The sequence below is a fragment of the Bombus vosnesenskii genome, unplaced genomic scaffold, assembly GCF_011952255.1.
Source record: "Bombus vosnesenskii isolate JDL3184/JDL3185 unplaced genomic scaffold, Bvos_JDL3184-5_v1.1 scf7180000013788, whole genome shotgun sequence".
NCBI classification, from domain to species: Eukaryota; Metazoa; Arthropoda; class Insecta; order Hymenoptera; family Apidae; genus Bombus; species Bombus vosnesenskii.
In genome coordinates, this window is record NW_022883218.1 from 803,916 (window position 1) to 830,755 (window position 26,840).

The 26,840-nt window shown below is 38.0% G+C and overlaps 1 protein-coding gene across 2 annotated transcripts in view; it reads right to left on the reverse strand.

The window, feature by feature from the left end:
* LOC117238983 (rho GTPase-activating protein 7) overlaps nt 1-26,840 on the reverse strand; it is a 349,400-nt gene that overhangs the window by 307,890 nt on the left and 14,670 nt on the right. For both annotated transcript variants that reach the window (XM_033504242.1, XM_033504244.1), the window contains exon 2: nt 12,719-12,958. In XM_033504242.1, the coding sequence (XP_033360133.1) occupies nt 12,719-12,916 (198 nt within the window). In that variant the 5' untranslated portion in view covers nt 12,917-12,958. The remainder of the gene's footprint in view (nt 1-12,718; nt 12,959-26,840) is intronic.

Genomic DNA, 26,840 nt, shown 5'->3' on the forward strand with positions numbered 1-26,840 from the left:
TCGTCGAACTAAGGATCTTCGAAGCAGAAAACCATCTGATCGTTTCGATGCGAACGATCGCTTAACCTGCGCCGAATGAACTTTGATCTTCGAACTGTTTTAGCGAACGCCATATATTTCTGCTTTTTTTACTGTGATTAGTCTTTTCCCCTTTTTAAGTAGTTCGTGTTTTATGTCTATGGAGCCAATTGTGAATTAATGAAAACCAATAAAATATTTTTGTCGAATTAGATTTTTCATTAACGGAACATTAACATGAGATGAAACGGGGGAAAATTTTAAAGTTTGCTAATTGATTTTTGTACCTTTTGTGTAATTATTTGTATATAATTACAACAAATTTGTCCTATTGATATTTATACGTAATTTCCAATTATGTGTAATTGTAATTAACCAATAAACATAAATTATTTATATACATAAAAACGAAACATTGTATTACTTGATAATTGTTTTTTTTTTAATATGTGACGAATATTATATTGCAATATTCTTTACGCCTTTCATGCATTTTGTAATAGTATTTCGCAAGAATATAGAATACTTTATAACGTTCCAAAGACACGCACATTTTTCCGTAGCAATTGAACCTGTTCAACGTGAAACGAGAGAAACGAGACAGGCCACGAAGTACTGGATCGCTGGAACCGCTTTAAGTGGCATTTTCTGTAGACTGGCAACGTCCCTCGCGAATTCAGTTGGAAGCCGTCCTCGTATATTTTACCAGTTCCATCTCGACCCGCTCTATTTACCCATATACCGCGTTATTCGCGCATTACAATTTTATTTACGTCCCGCCTCCGAGCGTACACAAACCTCTCGTCGTTCGCCAGAGATTTGCATGCGAACTTGAACGTTACGTAGGAATTCCAAGGCCGTACACGTCCTTTCGAATGCCCACGAACATGATTTCTCTGAACTGAGTACTAGGGTTTAAACAAATTCGGATCACCACGGAATAATTCACATAAGAAAAGAATACGACAAAAAGATAATAATTGGAAGAAAAGGTGTTGAAGCATGAGGCGAAAATTCCTTCCACGATATGTTTTCAATTATTCGCTGATTGAAGAGACTGCTATTCCCTTTCATTAAAAACCAACTCAAAACCAGATCATCCTTTCAAGTAATACATTTTGACATTTTTAAATATGAATCTTTCAAATATGAAATTTATATCTCTTTTTCTCCTGCAATACAATAGATACAATATTCGAATTGTCTTCTTATGGTTGCAATTTTAATCCAATTACGTAATCTGGTAAGTTGTTCACAAAGAAGAGAAAGCAATTCCGAGAAATGACCGATACACAATAAACCTGAATGTCTGAAAGGCGATCAAGCAATTACTTACGCTGCAAAAATCCGCAACTGCTACGTGTGTCGCGTTCCTTGATAACGTTCAAGCTGATTTCAGCTATTCAATGCAGATCGAGCGCCATCGAGCCTTTGTTAACCTTTCATTATTATGCATTGAAAATCGGCAAACGATCGAAGAACCGACAAACATAGGACTTCGCGTCGCTTATTAATTGTTCGTGGCGTTACTATTTATCTTTGCGACATTAACGAGAAGTGTCAACGCAGGATATTTGCGATTGCGACAACCAGTCGATTGCACACGTTCTAATGGTCATGCTGTTTAATTGCTTCTAAAGTCGCGGTGCGGCTACATTTCGAGTTTCTACAGATGCAGTCTGCACGATGAAGATATTACCGCAAGTGACATGGAAAATAAAGACAATCGGAAACGAAGCAATTAACATCGAAGTAATAAAACGATGCACTTCTTAATTTTCTCTTCTTCGTTTATTTTTTCTTTTCCTATTTTTACGACAATTGCCATGCATGCCATTAGCAACAGATACCATCTCATAGGCAACATAGTGGATTCATGGGAGCCGCTAGTTATTAAAAACGATACTCATCAAGCGATGCTCATTAGGATGCCGTAATTTCAAGTGGCCTAATAAATGCGTGACTCAGCGAACGCCGACTGTGCTCGCCTCGTGTAAATTACATCTGAACATTAGATCGTGTTCAAGTAGCACTGGAAATGATACCGGTCGCGGAACGCGACTCGAGATGCAACTTTGTGCGAATTGCTCTTTTATTGTCCTTCTTTCATTACCGAGTTGCACGACTCATTATACCGCGTACGAAGTGGATAAAAAGCTTAATATAATCGATTCCAATGAGACGAAAAATTTATTCATCGATTACGTAAAATTCTCGTATAAAATCAACATAACGCAGGATGTTGTTTTTATAATCTAGAAAGGAAAATGCCAATTCTGTTCCCAATTTTATCGATGCAATTATCATTGAAGCTTAATTAAAATGAAAAAGTGCTAGTGTAGCAAATGTGTACTTGTCTACAAATAACTAAAAGAAAAACTAAATAGGACAAAAAAAATTTGTCTTTAATTAAAAGGTTTCAATGAGCGAGACTATTCGTGATTATACGTTCCCTCGTAAAACTTATTTAAGGAAATTATTAAAGGAAAATAAAATGTTTTAACGATAGAGCCACAAGCTGTCGCTATAGTGGCTTTTCATAACGAAAGTGTTAATTAAATTTTTTCTTTTTATATCACTGTAGAATTTCGTTTTTCTTCGATTTTATATGTACCAATCAAGATTAAATCTTTTCCACCGGTAATTATTGATAATTATGATATGAAATAGCTTCTTTCCAACTGTATAGCAATAGAAATGTTTAAAGCAACAGCGATTACTTACAAATGATAAAATTAGGTTAATAATAATTACTGCTTTATAATGTGCTTGAATATTATTAAACATGGAAGGTGGTCTTTATTTCGAGGCTAATACTGGAGTTCTGATTGCAGTAAGAAATTCAGTGAAATTAACGTTAATTGCTAGTTTTCAATAAGTTATCGTGCTAACCTGTATTAATTTCCTTAGCTACTGACCTAACTTAATCGTATAATCGATCGCGTGATTACTATAATTTCCATAATTTATTTCAAGCGAATTTATTCATTTTTGTATTTCAGACGTATTTGTTCTAGTAAAAATATTTTTATGCAAGACAAACTAGTTATCGATTTAAAAGAAAAAGACCTTATGTTGATCGTTGAGAAGTTGAGCCATAAACAAGGCTCGACGAAAATACGACTTCATGGGAATCGATAAAACCACCTTTTTTCAAAGATTGAAAAATGGATATATCTACGAATGTTCGAAGAACTGTTGGTCGTTAAAGAATTAACGCAGAGATCACAGTAGCTTGCCTCTAGACTTCTTGAGAATTATTTGCATTATATTTTTTACGTTTTTCGGCTATCGTATGAATAAAATATCGTGTTTTCCTTGTAAGTATACGTTTTCTAGAAACCCGCGTTCGCATGAAATTACGATTTGTTATTCCGCTTCGCCGCACGGTTCGATGTAAACTGCTTTTGATGCTTTGAGAAAACATTTATATTCCCCAATAAACTGAAAAACATCCTGTATATTGTTTCGATGACGAATTGTGTGTACGTTGGTTCTGTCCAAAACAGGCCTTCTTTTAATTCAAATAAACTTTGTTTACATAATCGCTTTATAAGCTATTTTATAAACTGATAAATTTAAATTTATAAGAATAGTTAAAAAAACTTGTGTTTCATAGGCTTAATTTTCTACACTTGCAATTAGACAAAATAATTAAGATGCTTGGATAATTGTCTATTATTATAATTTGCAATGACAAAACTAATATTTTATTAGAAAAACTTTAGGATGTAGAAAATATAATTACTTTATTTTTAAAAAATTGTTTATTCGAAACATTCGCCAGTAAAATGTGTATTACATAATACCAAAAAAAAATAGGTTTTACGGTGTTATTTCTTTCAAAAGTCTAAATAAAACGGAATAAATTTATTTTCACAAAGATTCGATCGAAACGATATACATACGGCGATCGCATCGATTGACATTCGCGTTGAACTTGATCTCGCCGCCGCGCCACGCCGTCGATACCAATGCATCACGGCATAAATCGTCTTCTGGAGTGACGCGCGACGCCAGCAGATAAAATCTTCGGATGCAAAATGAGCAAACTAAGAGTTAGAATGCGGCGCCTGAGCGCGACAACAGGGGGAAACGTTGGAATACGGAATGACATCCGGCTGGATGACTCTAGTGGGTTCCTGGTATCTTGAAACTCTTTGGAATTCTCTTCGGTGGCCCGAATGCCTGCGCCCCCAACGGAGATTCTTTCCGCGTACGTGATCTATGCCATTTCGTCAGGGATAAAAGCGCTTCAAGTCAATATACTGCTACTAAATCGTACTAAACTTTACACTGAATTAGAATTATACAATCACCTGTACACTTAATTATGCGAACGCTAAAGACATTTTTAATCTTGGAAAATTGTTAGACGTTTCGTTGTTTACCATATTTGCGGAAGGAATTTTATTTTTCTGGCGTTCACGCGTTTGACGTTATTCTTTTAGATGCGTGATTTGCAGAATTAATACGCTAATGCAACAATTTATTTGATACATTTAATTTAGACTTCAAACAGAAGAAAATAGTATTATTTTGAGAAAAAGTACAAGAAAGAATTTATTAGGTTGTCCGAAAAGTTTCTTTCGTTTTATAAAGAAATAATAGACGCACAATGTTTTTTGTTTTATATTAGTTTATTGAATTATGCACAAATGTAATAAGCGAAATAGAACGAAATGTATCATACCTAATTCAATAAAATAATATAAAACAGAAATTGTTGTTCATCTATTATCACCTTATGAAACGAAAGAAACTTTTCAGACAACCTAATAAATATGTTTTGGTTGATCGTATATTTGGTTGATATTTTACATGTAAGTTGCAATATTCCTAGTCATTTATAACAAAAACACGAATTTTCATGAAATCGGTATGCAACATAAAATTACTTTTAAACTACCAAAACTACTGACACCGTTGTAAAAATTGAAAATTGAACTTGGAGAAAAATCGGTGCTCTACCCAAACACAATCTACAATTTCGTTCCAACAACAGAGTCAATTTCTATCCAATCGGTAGAAATATTCCCGAGTCAGAGTGATACGAGGAACGAATGCATTCAGATTTCCGGTCTTCGTATTTCGGATCACGGCTGATCTCAGCAATCTTCACACCCGAATCAACCGATGTTTCAATATATAAGGCGAGTACTAATCCAATTCCTACATATCTTCGTACGAATTCCAGTCGTCTCTCAATATTCCATGCAAACTACAAACATTTTGTATGCAAACTGCAACCTGTTCGCACGTTTATCTATACGCGATTCCTTTATTTCCAGATCCACTCGCTTCCATTAACATGGACGTTACCGATAATCGTGAAACCATTCGAAAACAATTTTGCTCGAGCATATTCCACAGGGACATCACGTTTCTTGACTACAGTCACAAGTGTGCAGTCGCATTTCTCGTGACTCTTCCTTTCGTTAGTCTGTCGTTGTGTGCCAAATTTTTTCTAACTTTGAAAATCGGTCGACGATTCTTACTCGAGATTCTCTAAGTTCATGGGGGTATGTTTTCCTTGGTTTGAAGGCGTAGATCGACGAAGGCGTTGAGAACGATGCTTTAATGCAAATACGTTTCGTACAGCTCGGATGCGATAGCACACGTCGTGCTCGAGGTGGCGGATAATAATCAGAACGGAACGTGGCGACCTGAAGCGTAAACGCAAACGCTAGCTGCAGTTCTCGCGCGCAGCAACGCTCTATCTGCATAGCTATCTTCCGATCTCGGTAACACGTACGCGTACCGCGTGCACACGCCGGACGGGCTCGAGCGCGGAATAAATTCGTGTCCTCGACGTCGCGGGGGCTGATTGAAATTTTAAGCCGTCGAACGAGTCCAGATTATGGGAACCGACCATGAGAACCCGCGCAGGACACGGAGCAGCTTGATCACCGAGCTGGCGAGGCATTGTAGTTCTGAGTTTATTTGATTCGTGCGTGGTGGATGAAAGAAATGGTCATGGTTAAAGATTTCAATAAGATTCAAACGATTTGTAGAAGTAGAAGTAAATCGACGAAATTTATTGTGAATGCTTGCAAATGCTTGTAAATGGTATTTATTCGTAGAATTACATTTGTAGCAATAAAACAGTTTTGGATGAAACAGATCAGGTAAATGTATAATAATCCAATGTTGTATAATTCAAACTGAATTAGAAGCATACTACCGCTTGACGACTTACTAGTTACTACTTACTACGACGACTAGTTACAGCGATCGAAAGAAGCTTGAATCGATCAAGCTCTTTTCTTTGTGTAAGCTACAACTCTTCGAAGCAGATATCACAATTTGTAGTTGCATTCACGTTGACATGCCGCAAAAAGCTTTTTATGATAAATACGTTTCACAAAAGAATTAAAATCCTGTAGAATATGATTATTTTGTAAGCCAAAATTCGCAGGTAACTTAGCAGAAAACTAAGCTTGAAATATATTTTCATTATATGATAGTTCGTATAGCTGGTGAAACTATAATCCCATTTACTGTCATCAAGCTGAATCGTTTTCTTATATAGACGTCCATTAGAGGATGTTGCACAGGGTTAAAACAGACATCATTTTGTAATTTAGTCGCCGAGGGTCAAACGATTTACAGCAACTCTCACAGATACGCGCATCAAGGAGAGATGTACCGCTCGTATGTAACTAAATTATGCGTCGGGCATCGTGCCCGATGTAACAACCTTTCGTTCCGACTACTACCAATCGATTTCTACATCAGACTGAAAACACGTGCTTGCCAGGATTTATACGCGAGGTCGGTTGAAACGATGGTCCATCATAAATTCTTCGAACGATACGATGAAAACAAGCCCAAAATCTCTACAAGCTTCTTTTTTCCTTTTTCTGGTTTAGTAAGATTAGAAATCGCACTCCCGTTGTTTCGTGACGCGATTTCCAAAAGTAGCTAGATCAAGTTTCTACACGAGAGTTGTAATTGATGTGAACATACTTCACTCCTAAATATACTAATCGAAGAATCTACATTTTATTTCGCCTTTTGATGCAAATAAAAGACTTGACGTATTTTCGCTGCGATGTAAGTTGTAGACTGAGATTTACATTCTAGTTTCAATTTTAAAAACGTCTAGAGAAAGTCACGTGTCTAATTTTACACAAAATTAAAAGTTTCCACATGGGAATACGGTAAAGATTCGATGAATTAATTGAAAATAGAGAACGAAAAGCCTCCAAGTATAACAACTAAAGAAGTATTTTCGCCGTTTCTATTTTCATAATTTCTAACAATTTTTTTTTTAATTGTTCTTCCTGATTACTATAAAAACTTCATAAAACGACACCATCAAACTCATGGATCCTTCTTCTTTCGCCATTAAACCAAAGCATTAAATCTTGATTTCCTCAATAAAGTTGTTGCATGTTTTTTCTCATACCGTGCAAATGAACTTTCACTCGTTACCGTCCCAGAGAAATTTAACGAAATTCTCCGGAAGATCGCAATTCATCGTGTTTCGATGTACTCTACACAAGCTGATGGGACGCCGTGTTCCAGCAAGAAATTTCAAGCGAGGACTCGCAACCGAAGTGCTGTAAAAGCAAGCTCACTTTCGGCGACCTACTGACTCACCTGTCTCCTGTGTGCCAGGTGAGCGTCGCAAAAGCTGTCGCGGCCAAGCGATCGAGCTGCCGATCGTCGACCGCAAACATTTCTCCATGATACACGATCATTAAGCAATAATTCCGAGCTGGTGATCGGCCACTCGGCCAATCTGTTACACAGTTTGTCCCTCCTACGCGGATCCCATGCGAACGGGTAGCTCGGTTGCGTTCACGGAGGCGTAAATTGCGTAGGAATAATAGAAGCTGATCGCTGACACAATGAACGACATTCCCGCGCATGACAATCTCCACTCGACGGCATAATCGTTCCACGGAACCTTTCCGCTGTTGGCCACTTAATTAATTTACCCAACATTCCAGCCCATTATACCAGTCCCGTGTAGCTATTTATTTTTACAGAGAACGTTTGGGAAGTTATTATAGTTATTGTTTCGTGGAAATAGGCATTTGTGGACTTTTTTGAGACACTTGTGGGAATGTGAAATTTTTTTTGGAATTTTTGCAATGCCTAAGGAGTATGCGATAAAAAGAAATACGATTTATGAAGAGCTAATGAGCAGGTATGTATTGAGTAGTCGTTAACATACTTGTTAGAAACAATTGTATTAAAATTTCCGAAAACATCCTCGCAACCTTTCCTTCACCTGCGGAAGCGATGACAAACATCTACATCAGATTTGCTATCCTTCGCAATACTCAAAGATCAGTTTATAAACTGCTGTTGATTTCATGCTTTGCACAGCTCTCTGGTGAATAACAGTTTCTGGAAATCTAGGAAATTTAAATCATCGTTCTCGCGAACCATCAACCGCAATTACTACGTATCTTCCTTGCTATAATAAATATTTTCCATGAAAACCATTCAAGTCTTTGACTTCGAGAACTTGCATGTTCGTGTGATTTGCACACGAGCGTTGGAAATATCAACAAACTGCAAGATCAGCCCTAAATTTGACACGGTCGAAACAAGTCTCCTTAATCGTTCTAGACTTTGGAATCGAGGCTGTCGATGAGCGTTACTTCATTCCTTTCGCGACGAGAAAACAAGGATCCTGTTTGTACGACGTTCGCAAGGCTCCTTGGCAACTAATCTCGCCGCAAATTCCATGGCCAAACTTTCAAAATAACCAACGATTACCAAACAATTGAGTTAACCGATTAAATCAACTGTCCGATCGACGAATCACTTTCATCAATTAATTATTCGCCAGCTTCGAGGGAATTGCATATTACCCAAAATATCGTTTAATTAGCGCAAGCTTTGGGCTTTAAGTAATTAATTATAAATACATATTACGAATAGATAAATTATAAGATGGACTACTACTATTATACTGTTATTACATGTTAGATATTGCTACATATATTCATCTTATATTCTATTTAAATGAGTGTGAATGCGAATGAATGTATTTGAATTAAATTAACATGGTAAACTATGACTTTTCGATATTTCAAGTAATTTCGTTAGAAGCTATAGAATTTTGTTTCAGGTGGTTGTACAATATGTAAATTTTGAAAGAAGATTTTCGATGTGTATAATCTTTCGTGAAAATCTTCGTACACTCCACAGAAGCACTATTCCTATTAAAACTAAATACTACAAAATTTCACTGTCAAGCTAGCGCGTTTTACACCAACGCGATTAAAAGAGGTAAGAAGTAAGTTTGTAATACCATGCGTTATATAAGTGTACGGTTCATGTATCAACTGTAACAAAACTTGTCTTTCGGTAAAAGGAACTTTACATTTGTCATAAGAAAACTGCTTACGTAACTCCGCAATGTACGAAATTAATTAACAAAAGCTTTTCATCTAAGTTACTATCTTACCATGAATTTTCCACGAAAGTCTCCTATGACATATTTAAACACTCGCCTGATGTCTCGTGGCTTATTTCTCTAGCAGCAACGCGAACACTTTAAGACGCACTAGCCAGTTCCAACGCGTACCATCTGTCCAATTAATTCCGGCTGTTCAACGTAACCGCTTAATTAATTATCCGCGAAGCAATTAATTCGCTCATGGCCCCGTGTCGGTGAACATGGCTACAAAGTCTCGACTATCTAGCTTGCTTGAAAAAAGCAGTAAAGTTTCGCGTCATTCGCCTAGAAAGAAGGAACCCATAGTGCGATCAACGACAAGCTGAGCAACAGATGACTTAAACGGATCTCTGCTACTTTTTACGAGCGATGACACAAGCGTTTTTGCTTTTTCTCCCGATCGTGCGAACGTGGAGGGTCTACCAAGCCTATCCACGAACCAAGGGAAACGCACTCGAGCCCTCGATTTCATCATTTTTCTTCGCTTTTGGCCTTTGACCTCTCAGGCCCCGCCTCGCCTTCTTTCTGTTCACGAAATATTCGTATACGGAGGATCCAGAGAAGCTGACGTTCTCAACCAATCGAAAAACGGGAGAGTACGATAGGATCGAAAACTGAACTCTGTAGGGAGCTACTTGACTGGGAAAGTAACCTTGACCAAATCTCTTCGACTGCTGGGATCCCTCTCGTGAAAGAAATATGCTACGTAAAACTTTTGACGGTTGAAACTTCGCAGCGACAGCTTCTGTCGAAATCGAAATGCTTGCATTTGCTAAAGGTTATTCTAATTTTGTACCTAGTTGAGTGTATTACTGTCGTAATAAATGTGAATTGATGTCTGATTATTTTTAGTAAATTGTGTATTTAGAAAAGCATTAACCATTTCTATCCAGACTTTTTATCTACCTTTTATTCGGGATTTATTTAATATACATATATCTAGGACCTAAATAACCGAATCTTTTTAATGAGATGAAGAAAATTGGATCACTAAATCCCAAACAAAATTTACACTCTATTTAATGGGAGTTGTATTAGTGAAATTAACGGAAGTAGCAATTATTTACAAACCATTTATAGAATGTAACAAATTTATAGAGTATCAGGAAAAGATCTTTCGAAGAACACACGCTAGATCTACCACTCGATAGAACATTAAATATGCTAAGTCATATTGCCACCAATTATCTTACGATTTTTTCACTGGCTATATTCATCGCCGTTAACTACTTACGGCTTTAACAGTAAATGTATTATATACTGTGTCTAAAGCGAATCATTCAAATATCGTACGCAATTCACATTCAGTATTTCATACTGTTCCAATATGGAACTAAAGTCAAAGCTAAGATTGAACTGTGATGCCATAGCACATACATATACGTATGTTCTCCCTTCATTGTGTGTAATCCATAACAAGATAATGAAACATGTTGATGATGCATGATAGATTCGTTCAAGCTTTTCGTATCTTCTTTTTATCACTTCCTGTACGAAAATCATGGCAACAAGATAAAAAAAAAGACAACGCCAAACTGGCAGAAATTTCTGAGTCACGCAACGCTGCAGAAATAGTGGGAGGATGACGGATTGTTTCCGCATCGTCTTCGTTTTTAGAAGCAACGTTCGACGTTGCAACAACGTGTGCCGACCGATCGAAATCCTCTGTTTGCTCGGTGTAAATATCGGTTTCGATGTTCGCCTTGCAATGTGTTGACATGCATCGGTGCATTACGAGGTCTATATACACTACTTAGACGAGCTACATCGACGCACCAACACGATTCGTAAGAAATAATTGCTCCGTGGATCTCATGTACGCGGCCAGGTACAAGCTTTTGACTCTCGCGAATGGTAACCGGTCGCGCGCGTCTTTTTCTCATACCGCAGGAGCCTCGCGCCGTTTAAATTCGTTGGGTAGGGATTCTGAAACAGGTGTACCAATTTAGGCGGCGAGAGTAAGAAGGATTCCAATGATGCGGTATTAGTTACTATCGGTGAATATCTTTAGAGCTTGAATCGATGTAAGCTATTGCTCTCTCTCGTGATTTCATAAAATTGTTGATGATATTTAATCTGCATCCAAACATTAAAACGTACTAGAAGCGCAAGAAAAATATACCTACTTGTTAAAAAATCCTAAATAATTATACAATAAAAACTGGTCCACAATAGAATTTAAGAGAAGAACAATTTGAATTATTTAGAGATTATTCTTTAGTTATGAAAAATATCCAGTAGCTATTAAAATTCCTTGTCTACCAGAGTGGAAGTTCTTGAGATGCAAATTTAATACGATTTCGCCTCAGTCCCCGAAACTGATAGGACGTTGAAAGACAAAACTTGAAGGCGAAAACTGGCTTACGCTTTCGGGTGTCATTCAAGGCATTTAGTTTTGTAGTTGAGGTCTCTAAAACAACCGTGCCGCGGTAAGCAAAGACAGAATAAAAGGAAAGGACGAGGGGAAATAAGAAAACGACGTGTTGGACCCGACGGTCATGGACGAAACGTGTTTTGGAATCTTGCACAGCGGTCATGGCGTCACATTCAATTTGTTGTGCACGGTTTCAGCGAAAACATCGATAAAGTAGATGATCGATTCCTAACTGAATCGTGTTGTGTCGTGTCGAAGAAGAGTTTCGTCTTATGAACGGGATCGTATTAACGCTTCATTAAAAACGTCGCTTACGTTCGACCGTGATTAAAATTATCAATCAGCGTCAGTAATATCACTTCACTTTGATATTAAACGTAAAACGTCCAACATTCTCGGCAAACAATTGTAGTCAGTTACAAAAATCTACATACGCCCGTTGAACTTGAAATATTGTAGCAAATTGAACTTCTACACATATTTGAAAAAATAACGCTAAGAAGGAAAAGTAAAAAAAAATATGCAATATTATAAAAGAGGAAATATATGTACCTGTTATACATGATAAAATTAAAGGGCTTCTAATTTCTAAAGCAATTTCTTTCTGCGACTTCTGCGAACTAAAAGTGAATAGCTCTTTAATTCCCATTGGACATTCGTTGGTATACTAAGTTAAATTCAAAGTCATTTTACATGCTTTTATGTTTGCGAGTGTAAATGATGTTGTAATAAAGAACATTTTTAGTTTTTACCGATAAATTGGATACACAAAATTCAATGGATGTATGTAGATTTCTCAATTGACCACATATGGAATATCTTTTTATAAAATAAAATTCTTTCACAATATACAATTCTACTTTATAAAAAGAAATCGCGTATAAAAATTCACGTGGGAAACTCACGTTTACTTTGGCGAGATACAACTCCAATTCCTTATATGGATCCATCTCCGATTTAGTTGCTGTCAGCACCTTGCCACTTTCATTACCACTTTCCACTATTTTCAACTGATTCACTGTTTTCGAGATGGGTAAACCCGACGCGACACTTCCTTTCGAGCCATCGACATACAGCCCGCCGCTGTCTTGCATGGTCTCCATGCTCTACCGTCACCTTGACCTCACGCGCATTTTCTTCTGCACCTGTAACAGCGAGGAACATAACGATCAGTGTGATTCAGAAAGCGATCCAGTCGGATAATTGGAAGAAAGTTCACGACATATTGATATGCCTCGGTTAATTCCATGACCTTTGAGATAGAAACTTTATCGTGGCGCCATGTATCGTGTATTATCGTTTCGCAATTACGTATCCGTCTGACATCTTTCACGCACTTGATTTGTTTCCTAAACTTCGCTAGAATTGTGAACTGTGGAATTTTAAATAATTGTTTATCATTTAAAAATCAATTGAAATTCAGGTTATTTTACTATTATTAGAATGATACAATGCGTATCAAGCTAACTGTTACGTCGGGCGACACTCTACCTAGACCAGGCCACATACCGCGGGCAAGATGGGAACCAGATGTCCGCTCATTCTTACTGCGTACCCTCAATAGTCTTAAGGACCCATCATAAATCTCAGAAATTTGCTAGCTAAGGTCCTTCAGACCGACCAAACATTTCTTTACCGAATCGTTTCTAAACCTTATTGTTACTACGGAAAAGTTAGTTTTCTCACATATGATGCTTCCCACTAGCAACTCTCTCTCGGGGGCGGTTAGCACCCTTCCTCGCCAACCAACCTAGAAAGTTAACCAATTGACAGCGAAGTATTTCCCTCACTCTCCCAATGAAACCTTGCCCTTGACAAATCAGCTCCTTCTTGTAGATTAGACCCACCCAGCATCGTCACTGTACCTCACTTATTCTTCATCGTTAGAATAGTCAACATGTCATTACCGGGTTTCTATCCTTAAGTCAATCACTTATGTAACTTATACATACGCATCAGTGTAATTATCTTCTTTACAAAGTTGTTGGAATAAACGTTAATTTATACCTGTTAATTCAGTATAACCTCAATTGAAGCACCTCTATTATCGTAACAGAAATCAGGGAATCGATCATTTCGTGGCGTCGATTATCTAATCGTAACGGGAATTTACGACTCCCGTTGACGTGCTTTCTCGCGATCGCGTCTCTCCGCGAATGGTCGAAGAAACAGTAACTTTTTAGGCACATGTCTGCGGATTGTTCTAATTACATTATAAACAGAATTACGTATCCCATTTTCGAAATTATAATTAACATATACTGTTTCAACTTGAATACATTATAGTCTGTGCTGAACATAATCATAGTAATAGCCTGTGTATAATTACATTCATCGTAGAAATATGATTTATTAGAATTTATGCGCTAGCTCTTGAAGGAATAGAATACGTAATTAATGAAAAAGTACCGGCCAATGTCTTCTCCAAGCTCAAAGTCAACAGTGTTACATATGTAATTTCAATTGGACCAATATTGATAGTACTGTAACACTAGTAAACCTAGTCGTAACCCAAGGACAGAGGAAGGAACGAAAGTTCTCAATCAACGAGTAATTTATACGGTCTTCAGTCAGCAAAAGATTTCCTAATCCCTTTTAATCCATATTTGCTCTTCAAAAAGGCCTATAATTTATATTATTATCGTTGGAGATACAAATTAGCGTTTGAAACGATGAAATAGGAGAACAAAAGAAGAGACCAGGTGGATACCTACGGGCGAAAGGATTATAATTAGCCCTAGTGTGACTCACTACTAGGCTCGCTGCGTGTAGCGGCTCGTATAATCCCGGCTTGTCAAACACTTGAAAAGGGTAAAATGGCCACCTGCGCTGTTATGATTGCATTTGGCTAAATTTAGCAGAACCGTTCGCGTTAGTCACCAGAGCTAATTATATTTCGCAGATTAGTCTGCCCGTCGAAACGCGAGAAGACTGATCTGAAATTACTGCTGCAGTTTGTACCTCTTTCCCCCGCCCCTTTCTCTTCTCTCTTTATTCATGATCGTTTTACATCATTAAACTGATTAACGCAACCAACATTCTCTTCCCGATTCTCTTGCCGTTCTTACAATCGAGTTTCGTAACGCTCCATCTACAGAGAAATTCCGTTACAGTCTTTTGTTAAACATATGTGAATTTTATAATTACTTTGAATTACTACAGAATCGTATCTAATTAAAGTGTGCAGTTGTGGAACCATGACAAAGTTGTTAATTTTCACTGCACAGTAAGTCATAACATAGATCATTTTTTTGTAATATCAATTTCATCGTATCACGTATCTCGTTTCTGTTTATTAGCGTACGTTATTATGTACCTAACAAGCCGAATAATTTAATAAAAGTAGCTTTCGTTACAAAGTCATTAATTATAGGAAATAGAACAGCCAACTACCTTATTAGGATGAACACTGCATCCCTGAGTCTCTTCCTATACTTCACTCTTAGTTGTGTTTCTCATACACATATCTCCGTGTGGAAGCACTCTAATCGCCCTGAGACTCTTGACTTTATAGTTTCATCCATTTCCTTGCTGAACATTCGCACGGAGTATACGGTCTCTTGTGAATGGGTCTCGTTTCCACGAGTTTGGCGAGCATTTTAAAGTTCAACGGGTCTCTATCATCAGAAACCTGAATCACGATCGAGCGATCTACAGCGAGATCGTGTGTGTCGATTGCGCGGAGTCAAGTGGCATACTTATAGGGCATGATATGACTACCGTTTCATTCAGTGAGCCCGGCAACAATAAAGTTATGCATGAAAACACGAGTCGCTTCGAGAGGCGCAGACGTAATATTAGAAAATCGCCGGATGTCTGGATCGCAATAACCTGTCGACACTCAATATGTCAGGTGATTTCACAGGTGAACGATGATGCTCGAGCAACGTCATAGCGATTTCATGATTTCCGCGCGAGAAACTCGCGAGGCCAACATGGTCTAACACGTAATAGATTCTTCCGTTAATGCTGTGAGAAGAAGAGGAATTATAAATATACATGAACACGAATGTAAGTATATACGTAGACAGCAAAACAAGTTACGAAGTATCTACGTTAGGTAATTCGGAACCTGTAATAAAAGTTTGTTATTATAATTTATCACTTTAGCTCGAAATTAATTGATTAACGTCGTATTGTTTATCGAAGGAATTCTTGCTCCCTCGTATACGATATTCCAAGTAATTATCGCATATGACTTGGCTGGAATTCGAAGAATAAAGACGTTACAACAAGCAAGAAAAACATTACCTCTCTCGAGTAATTATATTCGCTTCCACTTCATTAACGCGACGAGTTAATTTAAAATCCAGAAAAAGCGGCGCGTGGGTAGGAAATCAAATTATAAAATTATTTCCATGTACGCACACATATACGGACAATTTGGTTGTCGTTTGATAAATGTATCATTACACTTTACCGCTCTACCGTGAAATTAATTGATCCAACTTTTAATTAGAGCTCAGCGGCGATCAAATTTCCTCCTTCTTGTCCTCCCTCTCGAAACGTCACGTCGTTCGTTTCCGCTTACGATGATCGTCGGGACTTGCTAAAGAAGGAATCCGAGTTGAGACGTGCGTTAAATCATGAATTCTATCGCGCGTTACGGCGCAGAAATAATGCGATGCGCGACCAACGTCCAATCTCTCTCCCTTTCGCTCTTTCCATGCTCCTCTTTATGATTACGTTCCACTAATCCGATTACGCGTGTATGTTATTTCTGTAAATTACCGATAGGAGGAGTTTTGTACTTTATACAGTGGCTCATGAAAGTATTCAAATATTTACATGGAAAACTTCTATGTGTATATTGCGTGCCATATAAAAGGTTTTAAAATTTCATTAGCATTATAATGACACACGAATGTGATAACTGTGTTGGTAAAATTTGGAGCTAGTCTGAAGATGTATGTAGGAATATTAAGATAATTACTGCAAACATATATTTAATAAGCAATTAGTATACAGTATGAATATCCATCTTCGACGCACAATACTTAAATATTAAAAATGCTCCCGCTGAATATTGTGGTTTATCGATATAATGGATAATTGTCTGTTTAAATACGTTCATGATTTCTGCGAAATATGTATTTGCACTAAATATCCGGTAGCCTCTATATACGCTTTCTATATACACTGACATTCAACATGTTTCATATGACCTACAAAGTATATGCATAAAAGATTTCTACAAGTGTTCGAATAATACTTTCATGGGCCACTCTACATGTATACACAAGCGTAAATTAATTTTGTTAGAATACATACCAAATAAGCATCTATTATTTGCTGGCACAAGGATCTTTCTAAATCAATCCTATCGAAGCGAGATATTTATAGCGCATAGAACACGAACACAGTAATCGCATGGAAACGACTGACGACTTTTAAAGCTTCATCTCCGCGTAGAAAATCAATTGCACGTGACGCTAGGTTATTTATTCGCGAATGTTGTAACGCCACGATGATACTCTCCATCGGCGCTTTTACGATACGTACATTGAAGTATGTTAATCACATGGCGTAAAGGCAATCGTCGAATTTTAAGGGTCGCATAAACACAACCGCGAAAACCCTTTACGCGGCCTTCCTCCTTCATAAAGTCGCACGACGGCACGCGGTCGTAACGCTTTAGAAGCGTGCCATTACGTTAAGGACAATTCCCTGTAACGGAATCGATAATAATATCCGCACTGGCCAGACACGTGGATACTTGCTCTCTATTATTAGCAATACGACACTGCATATTATCCCGTGTTCTTTCCATCCAGCGGCCAAAGACACCGTGGGCGCCGCGCTTTTTCGCTGGGACCGCTTGTGCAAATAGTTTCGACGCGGAGCATGCGTAAACGGCCAACAATGCATTCCCCTGTTTTTTCTCCATTCGCGAATTCTCCATACGATTCCCGAGTTTTTCGAGAGGTAGCTTATTTTACCGCTCGAAATACATAGCTGTTTCATCTTCAGCATCTTCAGGCACGTTCCAAAGTTTTTCAACAGCTTTATTGCTAATTTTAAGATATTCCGAAGGAATTCTGGATATTTATTGCTTGGAAAAGTTCGTAAGTTTAGGAAAAAATTTAATTGAATAACGTATATATGCTTCATTTAGATAACAATTTACTATTGGATCGGATCGTTATCCTGGAAGATTTGTCTCATAGCAATGAATTCTTCCGAGTGTTTCTTGCGGGTTTCTGAAATATTCAACTTCTCGCTACGAAGAGGACATTTTGTAAAGACCAGAATAAGTGGTACTTAAACGATGATGTAAATTCTTGGTGAATTCTGAACATTCGAGTTAAGGTCATTTTTTGTTTATTTCTTCCATCGAAATATAAGAACGTAAAATATTTCTTGTTGAAAAACGATATTTTCATAAAACAAGCCATAATAGCGTGCATCCATAATTCTGGAAGAGCTAAAATGCGTAAACTTCAAACAGTGCAGAGCCTCCATTAGCATCTCTCATTGAACTATCTTACAAACATGAAGCAAAACACCGAAGTTCGAAAATCAATGTCACGCGCGTGAAAAGCCGACTTTCCTCACCGGCCAAAGGCGGGTTAGGCTCGATACATAAATAAGGACGAAAATATCTGGACAACGTAGCGGTTTATCGGCAAAAGCAACGCACGCTAATGACAGCGTGACAAAAATGTCTGCCCACCGCATCGAAACCGGATCATAATGCAGTGAGCATAGAAAGGTCTCTCTCTGCCAGCGGAGCTTCGTTCCATGCGGCGAATACGTCGCGCGAGCTTGTAACCGCGGCTCGGTTCTTATCGGTCGGATTTACGATTTCGATTAGCATGTGGCCGGCGTGTCCGCCTTCCTGGTGGCGTGGAGGCACTAAAAACAATTATCGCCCGATATATTCGCGAGACGCGGACGGACGAAAACGAAGAGGAAGACACCGTCTTACGTCTCGTTTCAGGCCGGTTCCAAGGCGGACTCAGCCTTCCGTGCGACGCATTGTGTGCAGTTTATCTTTGCGGCTCATAGCCTGCTGAGGCCACCAGGAACGTCCCAACAAGTTACGTAAGGTTAATTGCGGTCGTTCGGCTTGCCAGGCTGCTCCGCGCTCCTCGCCAACCTGTGTGATGCGTGTCTTGAAACGTGCGTGCATCGATGCCGATCGTTATCACTGGGGCCTTGCTCGCGAGGACATCGATATTTACGCAATTCAATCGCGTGACGGCCCTGGATTGTTCTTTTCATATTGTTTTTAGGAATATTTAAGGTTTCGTAGTTGTTAACAAACGATTTGATTTGAACAGGGATGGGGATCGAAACCTGATTTTTATTATGGATTCGCAAAACTTTGCATAGTCGCGATAAATTCGTAATTGATGTTTTAATGAAGTTGAATTAAGTTAATAGATTTAGGTGAATTTTTGATACGTACAAGAGAACTCCATTTGAACGTGTCAAGAGACAAACAGTTCATACGTTTGGAATTAATACGATGTTCATTGATTCTCCCTACTACCTACAATTTCTTATTCAAATAGTAGGAGTTTACGTTTAGATAAGTGTATTTAATCAACAGGAATCCCAATGAATAGAGTTCAGATGAGTAGAATTTTATCGTAGTAGAACCTCACTGAACCTCGTTTATCCGGACAAGTCGAGAGAAAAACAATTTGGATAATCGAATAGTTTCGACAATCTCTTCTTATTAGTTCGGACTTCAATAGGTGCTGATATTCGGAAAACTGGAACTGATCAATTAATTCTATATCACGTTCAACTGTCCCTTCTTTAATATGTAAGTACAATTCATTCTCAATAAAAAGAAATGATTGCATATGTTTATTATAAGAATACGTCCATTTAAAGTTGACCATTAACTTGTTCATATAAACCAACTGCAGATAAACGAGGTTCTATTACTAACTATATTTAACAATGCAATCAATTATCTTTCCAAATATTAAACACAGCATAACAAAACAATAAATCTATTTTGTAGTGTGATTAATCATTCCCAACTACTAAATATAATACAATATCTCGGCCACTCATCATTCCACAGAAACCAGCTTCAAATTACCATAAACAAAATCGCCATCGTGAAAAATCGTGCAGCATAAGTGCAGCAGAACGTTATCATTGAACTTGCGCATCCCTTACACGCGTAGCTACACGAGAACGAGCAAACAATAAGCCACGAAAGAAGGAGCAAAGCACATTATGCGAAGATCGGTTGGTAAGGGCGACCTAGCTGGGTCCTCGATCAATCACCCACGCAAAAAAGTTCGATGGTATCTTGCGGCCATGGAGACCGTCCTGGTCGTTTCTTCCGTCTGAAGGGACAAGTCGAGTTGCAACCGATTCGACAGGTTGGTACACATAAGGCGTGCACGCGGACGAGAACAGCAGAAAACAGAAGTGGGAGAGAGAGAAGGACGCGAAGGAGCAAAGAAAGCGAGATATACAGAGGACGAGAATCCGCATGACAAGCTTCATCGACCAGTCATGCTTATCGCACACCTTAAGGCTCGTTTGCAAAACAAATTATTGGAAGGATAGTCTGCCGAGCTGGAGGAGCCGGAGGAGTAAAATGTCTTTTCCATATTTATATACGCATGTGATACAATCGTGCTATGCACTGTCTTCCATAGGGAAAATAATACTATATTGTTTGTTTAACTCGCAGTTTTCTTCGTATTTCATTAATTATGTAGTTTTTTGCTTTCATACGAGAAGTATAAACCAATAATTTTTATAGATAACTTGCATGGTCATAATGCACCTAACGAGACATATAAAAATAAAGTAAAATAATACGATAGTAAGTAAATCTAATATTGAATTACACGATGGAAACCACAGAAAATAATGAAGCCTGTGTCCTCTTCAGTTTCAGAATTACACGTTTTAACTAAAAAGAGTGAAAAGCCGATTAGATTCCCAATCCTATGTCGTAATAATAATTTAGAAAGCGATCTTGGAACTTCTTTTTAAAAGAAATTTATTCTGAAAATTAAAACTGTTATTTTTTTAATGCATAAATGGATAATTAGAAAAGCTCTGACGAGCTAAAGTTGATCACATTACATCACGCTTCTTTTTTTTACTTTTACGACATATTCCCTATAGCTTACTTAAACATTCCAAAGATTTAATCTGATAGAACTAGCAGCAATCATGCGGGTGTTGTAAAAAAGTAAATTCATTGGAGTTCCCCTGCTCCAAAGTTATTCGTTAAGAAATATAGTCACCATCTACGACGGCGTATCATCACACTTTATCGAACGTTCCGTCACGCTTGCTGGATGTAGGTTTCGAATGAATTTTCTGATCATATCATTGATATTACGTGTAAAAGTCAACATGGTCCCTTCATTTCTATCCAGGGAAAAAGGGGTATTATATCAAGGAACACGTCGTTCAGATATTTTATGTAACTATCCATCGTGTTCCACGCGATACAGTAAATAACAGAAAATGTGAGTTATTTTCGTACGTTTCCATGCGTATTATTGTCACGAACAGGTATTTGCGAGCTGCTGAAGCTATTCATTGTGCAAAGCGTTTACACGACAGTGCGATATGACGCGCGAGTCATCCTGCAAAGATAAAATTCAATCACACGTCAGAGCTACATGGTTTTTCCATATGAAGATCACAAGATAAATCATCAAGTACGTTCTTCATTTTTTTTTAACGTGGAATCGTTCGTTCTGTGTGCTTCTAATTGTCTGGAAATTTATAAATAAACGTAAAAGTATACGCACAAGAAAAGGCAGATAAAAGATCGTTAATATACTGACCGAGCAAACGATTTTTCACAAATGAAATGAAATTGTTCTCGTTTCTGACTTGGATACGTGCTGCGTAGCCCACTTTGAGAAAGTAACGGAATACCTCGGCTCGAAGAAGCGGAGGCGTCGAGCTCATAGTGTCAGCAACACCTTTATGGGTTTAACACTCGTTAAACGTTTGTGTACATTTAGTTGAGTAATGAAAGGTACGAGTCGAGACAGGTACATAGGCTACTTCCATCGGTGTGAACAAGTCTGTAGAATTCCTAGTTACTTCAGGACTGCATGAAGCTTCGAACATGTTAAGCTTCAAACGGAAGCATTGTCGTAATACTTCAAATTACAAGTTCACAAAACTTAACATCTCTTAACATTTCGTACAATAGGAATTGTTGATGAATAAATTCATCAGGAAATGGTTTATCTAAATGAAAACGTATAGCTCCATTTCTTGGAAATTTTGCAAGTACGTCCACCTAAACAAAATTTGTATTGGTGATAAAATGACTTCTTCGAACCAGAGAAATTTCTACTTGAAATATTTTTTACAGTAGATAGTTCGGGCGATAATCGCAGAGCTTCATACTTTGGAATACCCTGTAAAGGTTTTTATTACGATTTTGAAACAAACGAATCTATCGATATATAGAAACACCGAGCATGCGCTCGATGAAGGATTTGGAAGCAACAGTTAATCATACACCCAGCTAGATTCTTTTCTATTCTGGCTGCCTCTATCCTTATCGACGTCATAAATTATTCAAATTACGAAACAACCGATAACTACGACAACGGTATAAAAGATAGGCAGTGGCGGCGTGGCTGATCTCAAAAAGACAAAATGAAGGAAGAAAAGAGGAGGAATAGGAAAGCTCGTGAGCTAGAGTAATCGCGGTGCGTGGTTCCACTGTATCTCACACGTGCGAAGGATATCTCGACGAGAGAATAAGAGGCAATACATAGTTCCTCATCGAATGGATCCTCGGTGGTTTCGAAACTGGTTTCGGATCGCGACGACTAATTGGAATTAAATGCAATGCTTCCCCCTAGTCGCCATTGCTGACGCTCGAATGATAAATGCTGTGATAGCGACAATAATTAGAGGTACACGGTATATCCATTCCTACGCGAAGCTGTTCCCCATCGGGACACCTCGCCGTCACAATCGTCCTCTTCCCTTGGCTAGTTAATCACGCGACTCTACGATTCCGACTAGCTTCGTTCTTTGAAGATAAACTTCGTTATTATGTGGTGCTTATGCGCGGGTCTTGAGGATTCGTCGATCCTTGGCCACGTGACGCAACGATGCCGTTATGTGTCGTCAGAGGAAAGAGAGGGAAAATTCTTCTGAATCAAACGTAGATGATCGGGCGATACCGACTACCTTAATTGCTTGAATACCGATTTGTACGAGAGACCAATCGGAGCGAAATTCGAAGATTCAAAGATTATCTGCATAGAATGACATTTGTTTGTGAGAAACGTAGAGGTAATAAGAAGGAGAATTGAAATTTGAATGGAAACTCTTTGTGATGGATTTTGATAGACTTATGAATGTAGATGAGAGATGTTAAAATATGTGACAGACACTCTATTTTATAAAATGAATTGTAGTTAGAATATTCTTATGATTGGCAGATATAAAATAATTTAGAAATAGATCATCATAGTATTATGGTAAAGGTAATAGGAATTAAGTTCTGTTTATTAATAAATTTTGTATATATTTTTAAACTATCAGAAAATGCTTTAAATATTTAACGATTAATTGTGCAATATAATATAAAAATTAATAAGAAGCCCAGAAATTTTCCACATCCTTTAATACCTTCGAACAGCGAGAAACTAAACTTGGCGCACGAAAACTGTAATTTATATGTAAATCTTAACACTAAATTTGAAAGTTCAATTCTAATATCTAATACATGAGGACGCTAACGATATGTCGAGCCATAAACACAATTTTGCCCCAGTAACCTACAATAAGAAACTGCTATAATCCGCTTCTACAAGTCATGATCTTGTTATATGAAACTTGCTATTAACCTTGTGTATTAATGAGTTGAAATCAAGGAACACGATGTATGTACGATCACTCAGCGTATCCAAATTTACCTTGTAAATGAGATTTAAACGCTGACAGCTTAGAAGAAAGCGTCGCACCACCCAACTCGAGTAGCCTGAACAAAAACGGCGGACGTCGAGTCAGACACGTCCGACAAACAAAAAGCTCGCGACTCGGACGGTTGCCAGGTAAAATTCAATCTCAGCCGCGATAACTCCGTACAAGCGAGGCCGTCGCTGCGTTAATCGCTGTGCACTACCTGATCGTGCTCGTTGCTGCGGGCTGTTCAGTGGCCACGAACCGTAGCCGAGCATTCGCGATTTATTTACGTCGGTGCACCGTAATCATCGCGTCAACTCGAGTAGCACGATCATAATGACGACCGGTAATTACAAAGTGTATTACGATTGCGACATAACCGTTGCCTCCTCGCACCCTACGCATTAAAGTGTCAAAGAGTAGCCGACCAACCGCGCTTTAGGTCAAGGAAGAAGGGATGCATGTTTTGACATACATATATATTCTTGGCGAAGGATTAAAGAAATACATATGGGTAAGGTCAGGAATAATCTGGACATAGAAGACATGTACGGTGGTTCATGAAAGTATTCAAATACTTACCATACATAATACTTATGTAGATATACAGGGTGGTTGGTAACTGGTGGTACAAGCGGAAAGGGGGTGATTCTACGCGAAAAAAGAGGTCGAAAATATAGAATAAAAATTTTTCGTTTGAGGCTTTGTTTTCGAGAAAATCAACTTTGAATTTTCGCTCGGTACGCGTGCACTTTATCGCGTCTCGTTATAAAGGATCTCACTGTAGATCGTTGTCTCGATGGAAAAATTTGAAAAAAGAAAAAAAATTAAAAAAAAATTTTTATTCTATATTTTCGACTTCTTTTTTCGCGTAGAATCACCCTCTTTCCGCTTGTACCACCAGTTACCAACCACCCTGTATATTATGTATTATATAGTACATTTTAAAAGTTCTTTAGCATCGTAGTTAGGCACGACTATCATGGTTGTATTGATGAAATTTTATAGCAATTTGAAAACGTATACAGAAATAAGAAAAATAAACATACTAGTTTAATTATGATTTTTTTCAACAAAAACCAATTATTTCTATATAGATCTTGAATCTACCAATATGAGTCTTCAATATCGATAGACAAATGTTTTTCTTTTTATTTTATCTCGTAAAAGCGTAATGTTTTATCTCGAAAGCGTAAAAACGGGGAACGCAAGCTTCGTACTATCTTCTTGCCGTACGTTCAACGGAATGTCTAATAAAGTCTGAGTCATGTCTGTTGGCTACCGCAACAAGAACTTGGTAAAGCACAAAGAGACTATATACACTGCCGGACGGAACATCTGATCGATCGGTAAACCGTGACGAAGAATGCCTGAGGGAAAGGATTGTTAATGATCTTGACTCTCTGCCTTACCTACTCCGGATTCACTGACGAGGAATGTTCGAAGAAAAACCGACGTTCGTCTCGCTTCGTAAATATGAGTCAACCAGCCACATCGCTTAGGAAAACGGAAATTCGCAACAGCTCTGCCAGCCAGACCGGTTGTAAACGCAAATGAGAATGTAACAGACGAGTTGTAATCATAATGGTTCGCCGCGATTTTCGACGGGATCCGAATCAGGCTTTGCCCAGCTGTTACCTTACAGAATTAGCGTAATCGACGAAGGTCGACGCAAACTGAACGACCGCTTCTCCGAGTACTCGTCGAATCTGCGTCTCTTCGCGGAGGAGCGAAAGAGAAAGAAATAGACTGGAACTGCCCATTCCATAAGAGCTGTTTAGAACCATTAACGGCTGCTAAATACCACGAGCATCCAACATCCTGGGTAAGCAGGCTCTTTCCAGTTCTCGTCTCCTTCCATTGAATGTCTTGTAGCGGGTTCCTTGCTGGGAGAGAGAGGTTGCGAGGAGGCCTTGCAAGGTTACCTATCTCTTAGCGAGGTCTATGAACCTCCTTCGAGTTTGTGTTAACGAGTCTAACGTTACCTAACTTCCAGTTCTCATATGTCAAAGGGTCTTTTAAAAAACGTATTGAAAAATTTATGAAACATTATTTAATTACACTAGATATTTAATTATACCGATTGTAACATAATTGATGAAACATCCCGTATTTCTTTTTTCATTTCTGGTTACTGGTCAAAATTGATTTTAAAAGATAATCACAGAGAAGATTCGTAGCTAGGGGAAAACTATATGTATATGTTGGTAATCGCAAAATGGATGGGTTTAAAACTAATCATAGTCGACTTTGTAATAAAAGGCATAAACTTGGCGCCACTTAGAATATCGTTAAGTAACTCCCTTCATTACAATGTTGACACGTCGTGTTACTTATTACATCTTCATCGTTAATTGAATGTTACTATGGTGTGTAACATGTAATTATCCTGACGCGCACTTAGAGGAATTCAAGGTATATTGAAAATACGACGCGATCGAGATGATTACATGACGAAGGTTATTACTGAAGCATGACTTACAGTTTAACGCTTGCACCATCTAAATTTACCCCTTGAGTACTTAATGAGAGGTTTTAGGGAACGTGTAACTAGAAAACATCGAGTTGGTACCTTCACGGGTAACGAACACGGTGTTATCAGTGTCAATTTAACAGGATCTTTAATTTCAAAGAAATTCGCGTTTGTGGTAGTTTACAAACTTCGTTCTCTAATTGAATAATAAATGAGCCGTTTAGAAGCCACATTGATCAACTCCATAAATTGAAAATAGAGAAAAATTACAATCGCTGACTAATATTTCGACTATGAACCTTCCTTGCAATCATAGTAATTAACTGATATGCCAACATCTTAATGATAATGATCCAGCAGAGGCACAAGTAATGACGTTGCACACAGAAGAAATGAGATTTCGTCTGACTCATTTATACAAACATTCGTCTTCTTTAAACGGTTACAAGATTTAATTGCTCAGATATAAGGTACCATTTTCATTTTTTGATATAAAACAGCCAATTTGACGTGAATTTCCATCTGCCATTCAGTTATCACACAGTGCAAATATATGCATTCAAAACAGAAAGGTCTTAAACTCTATATGTAACGATTCCATATACCATGCGAATACAAGCGTTAACGATTAACAAAGCTTTTATTTGCAATACGTAATGTTTGATTATCGATTACTA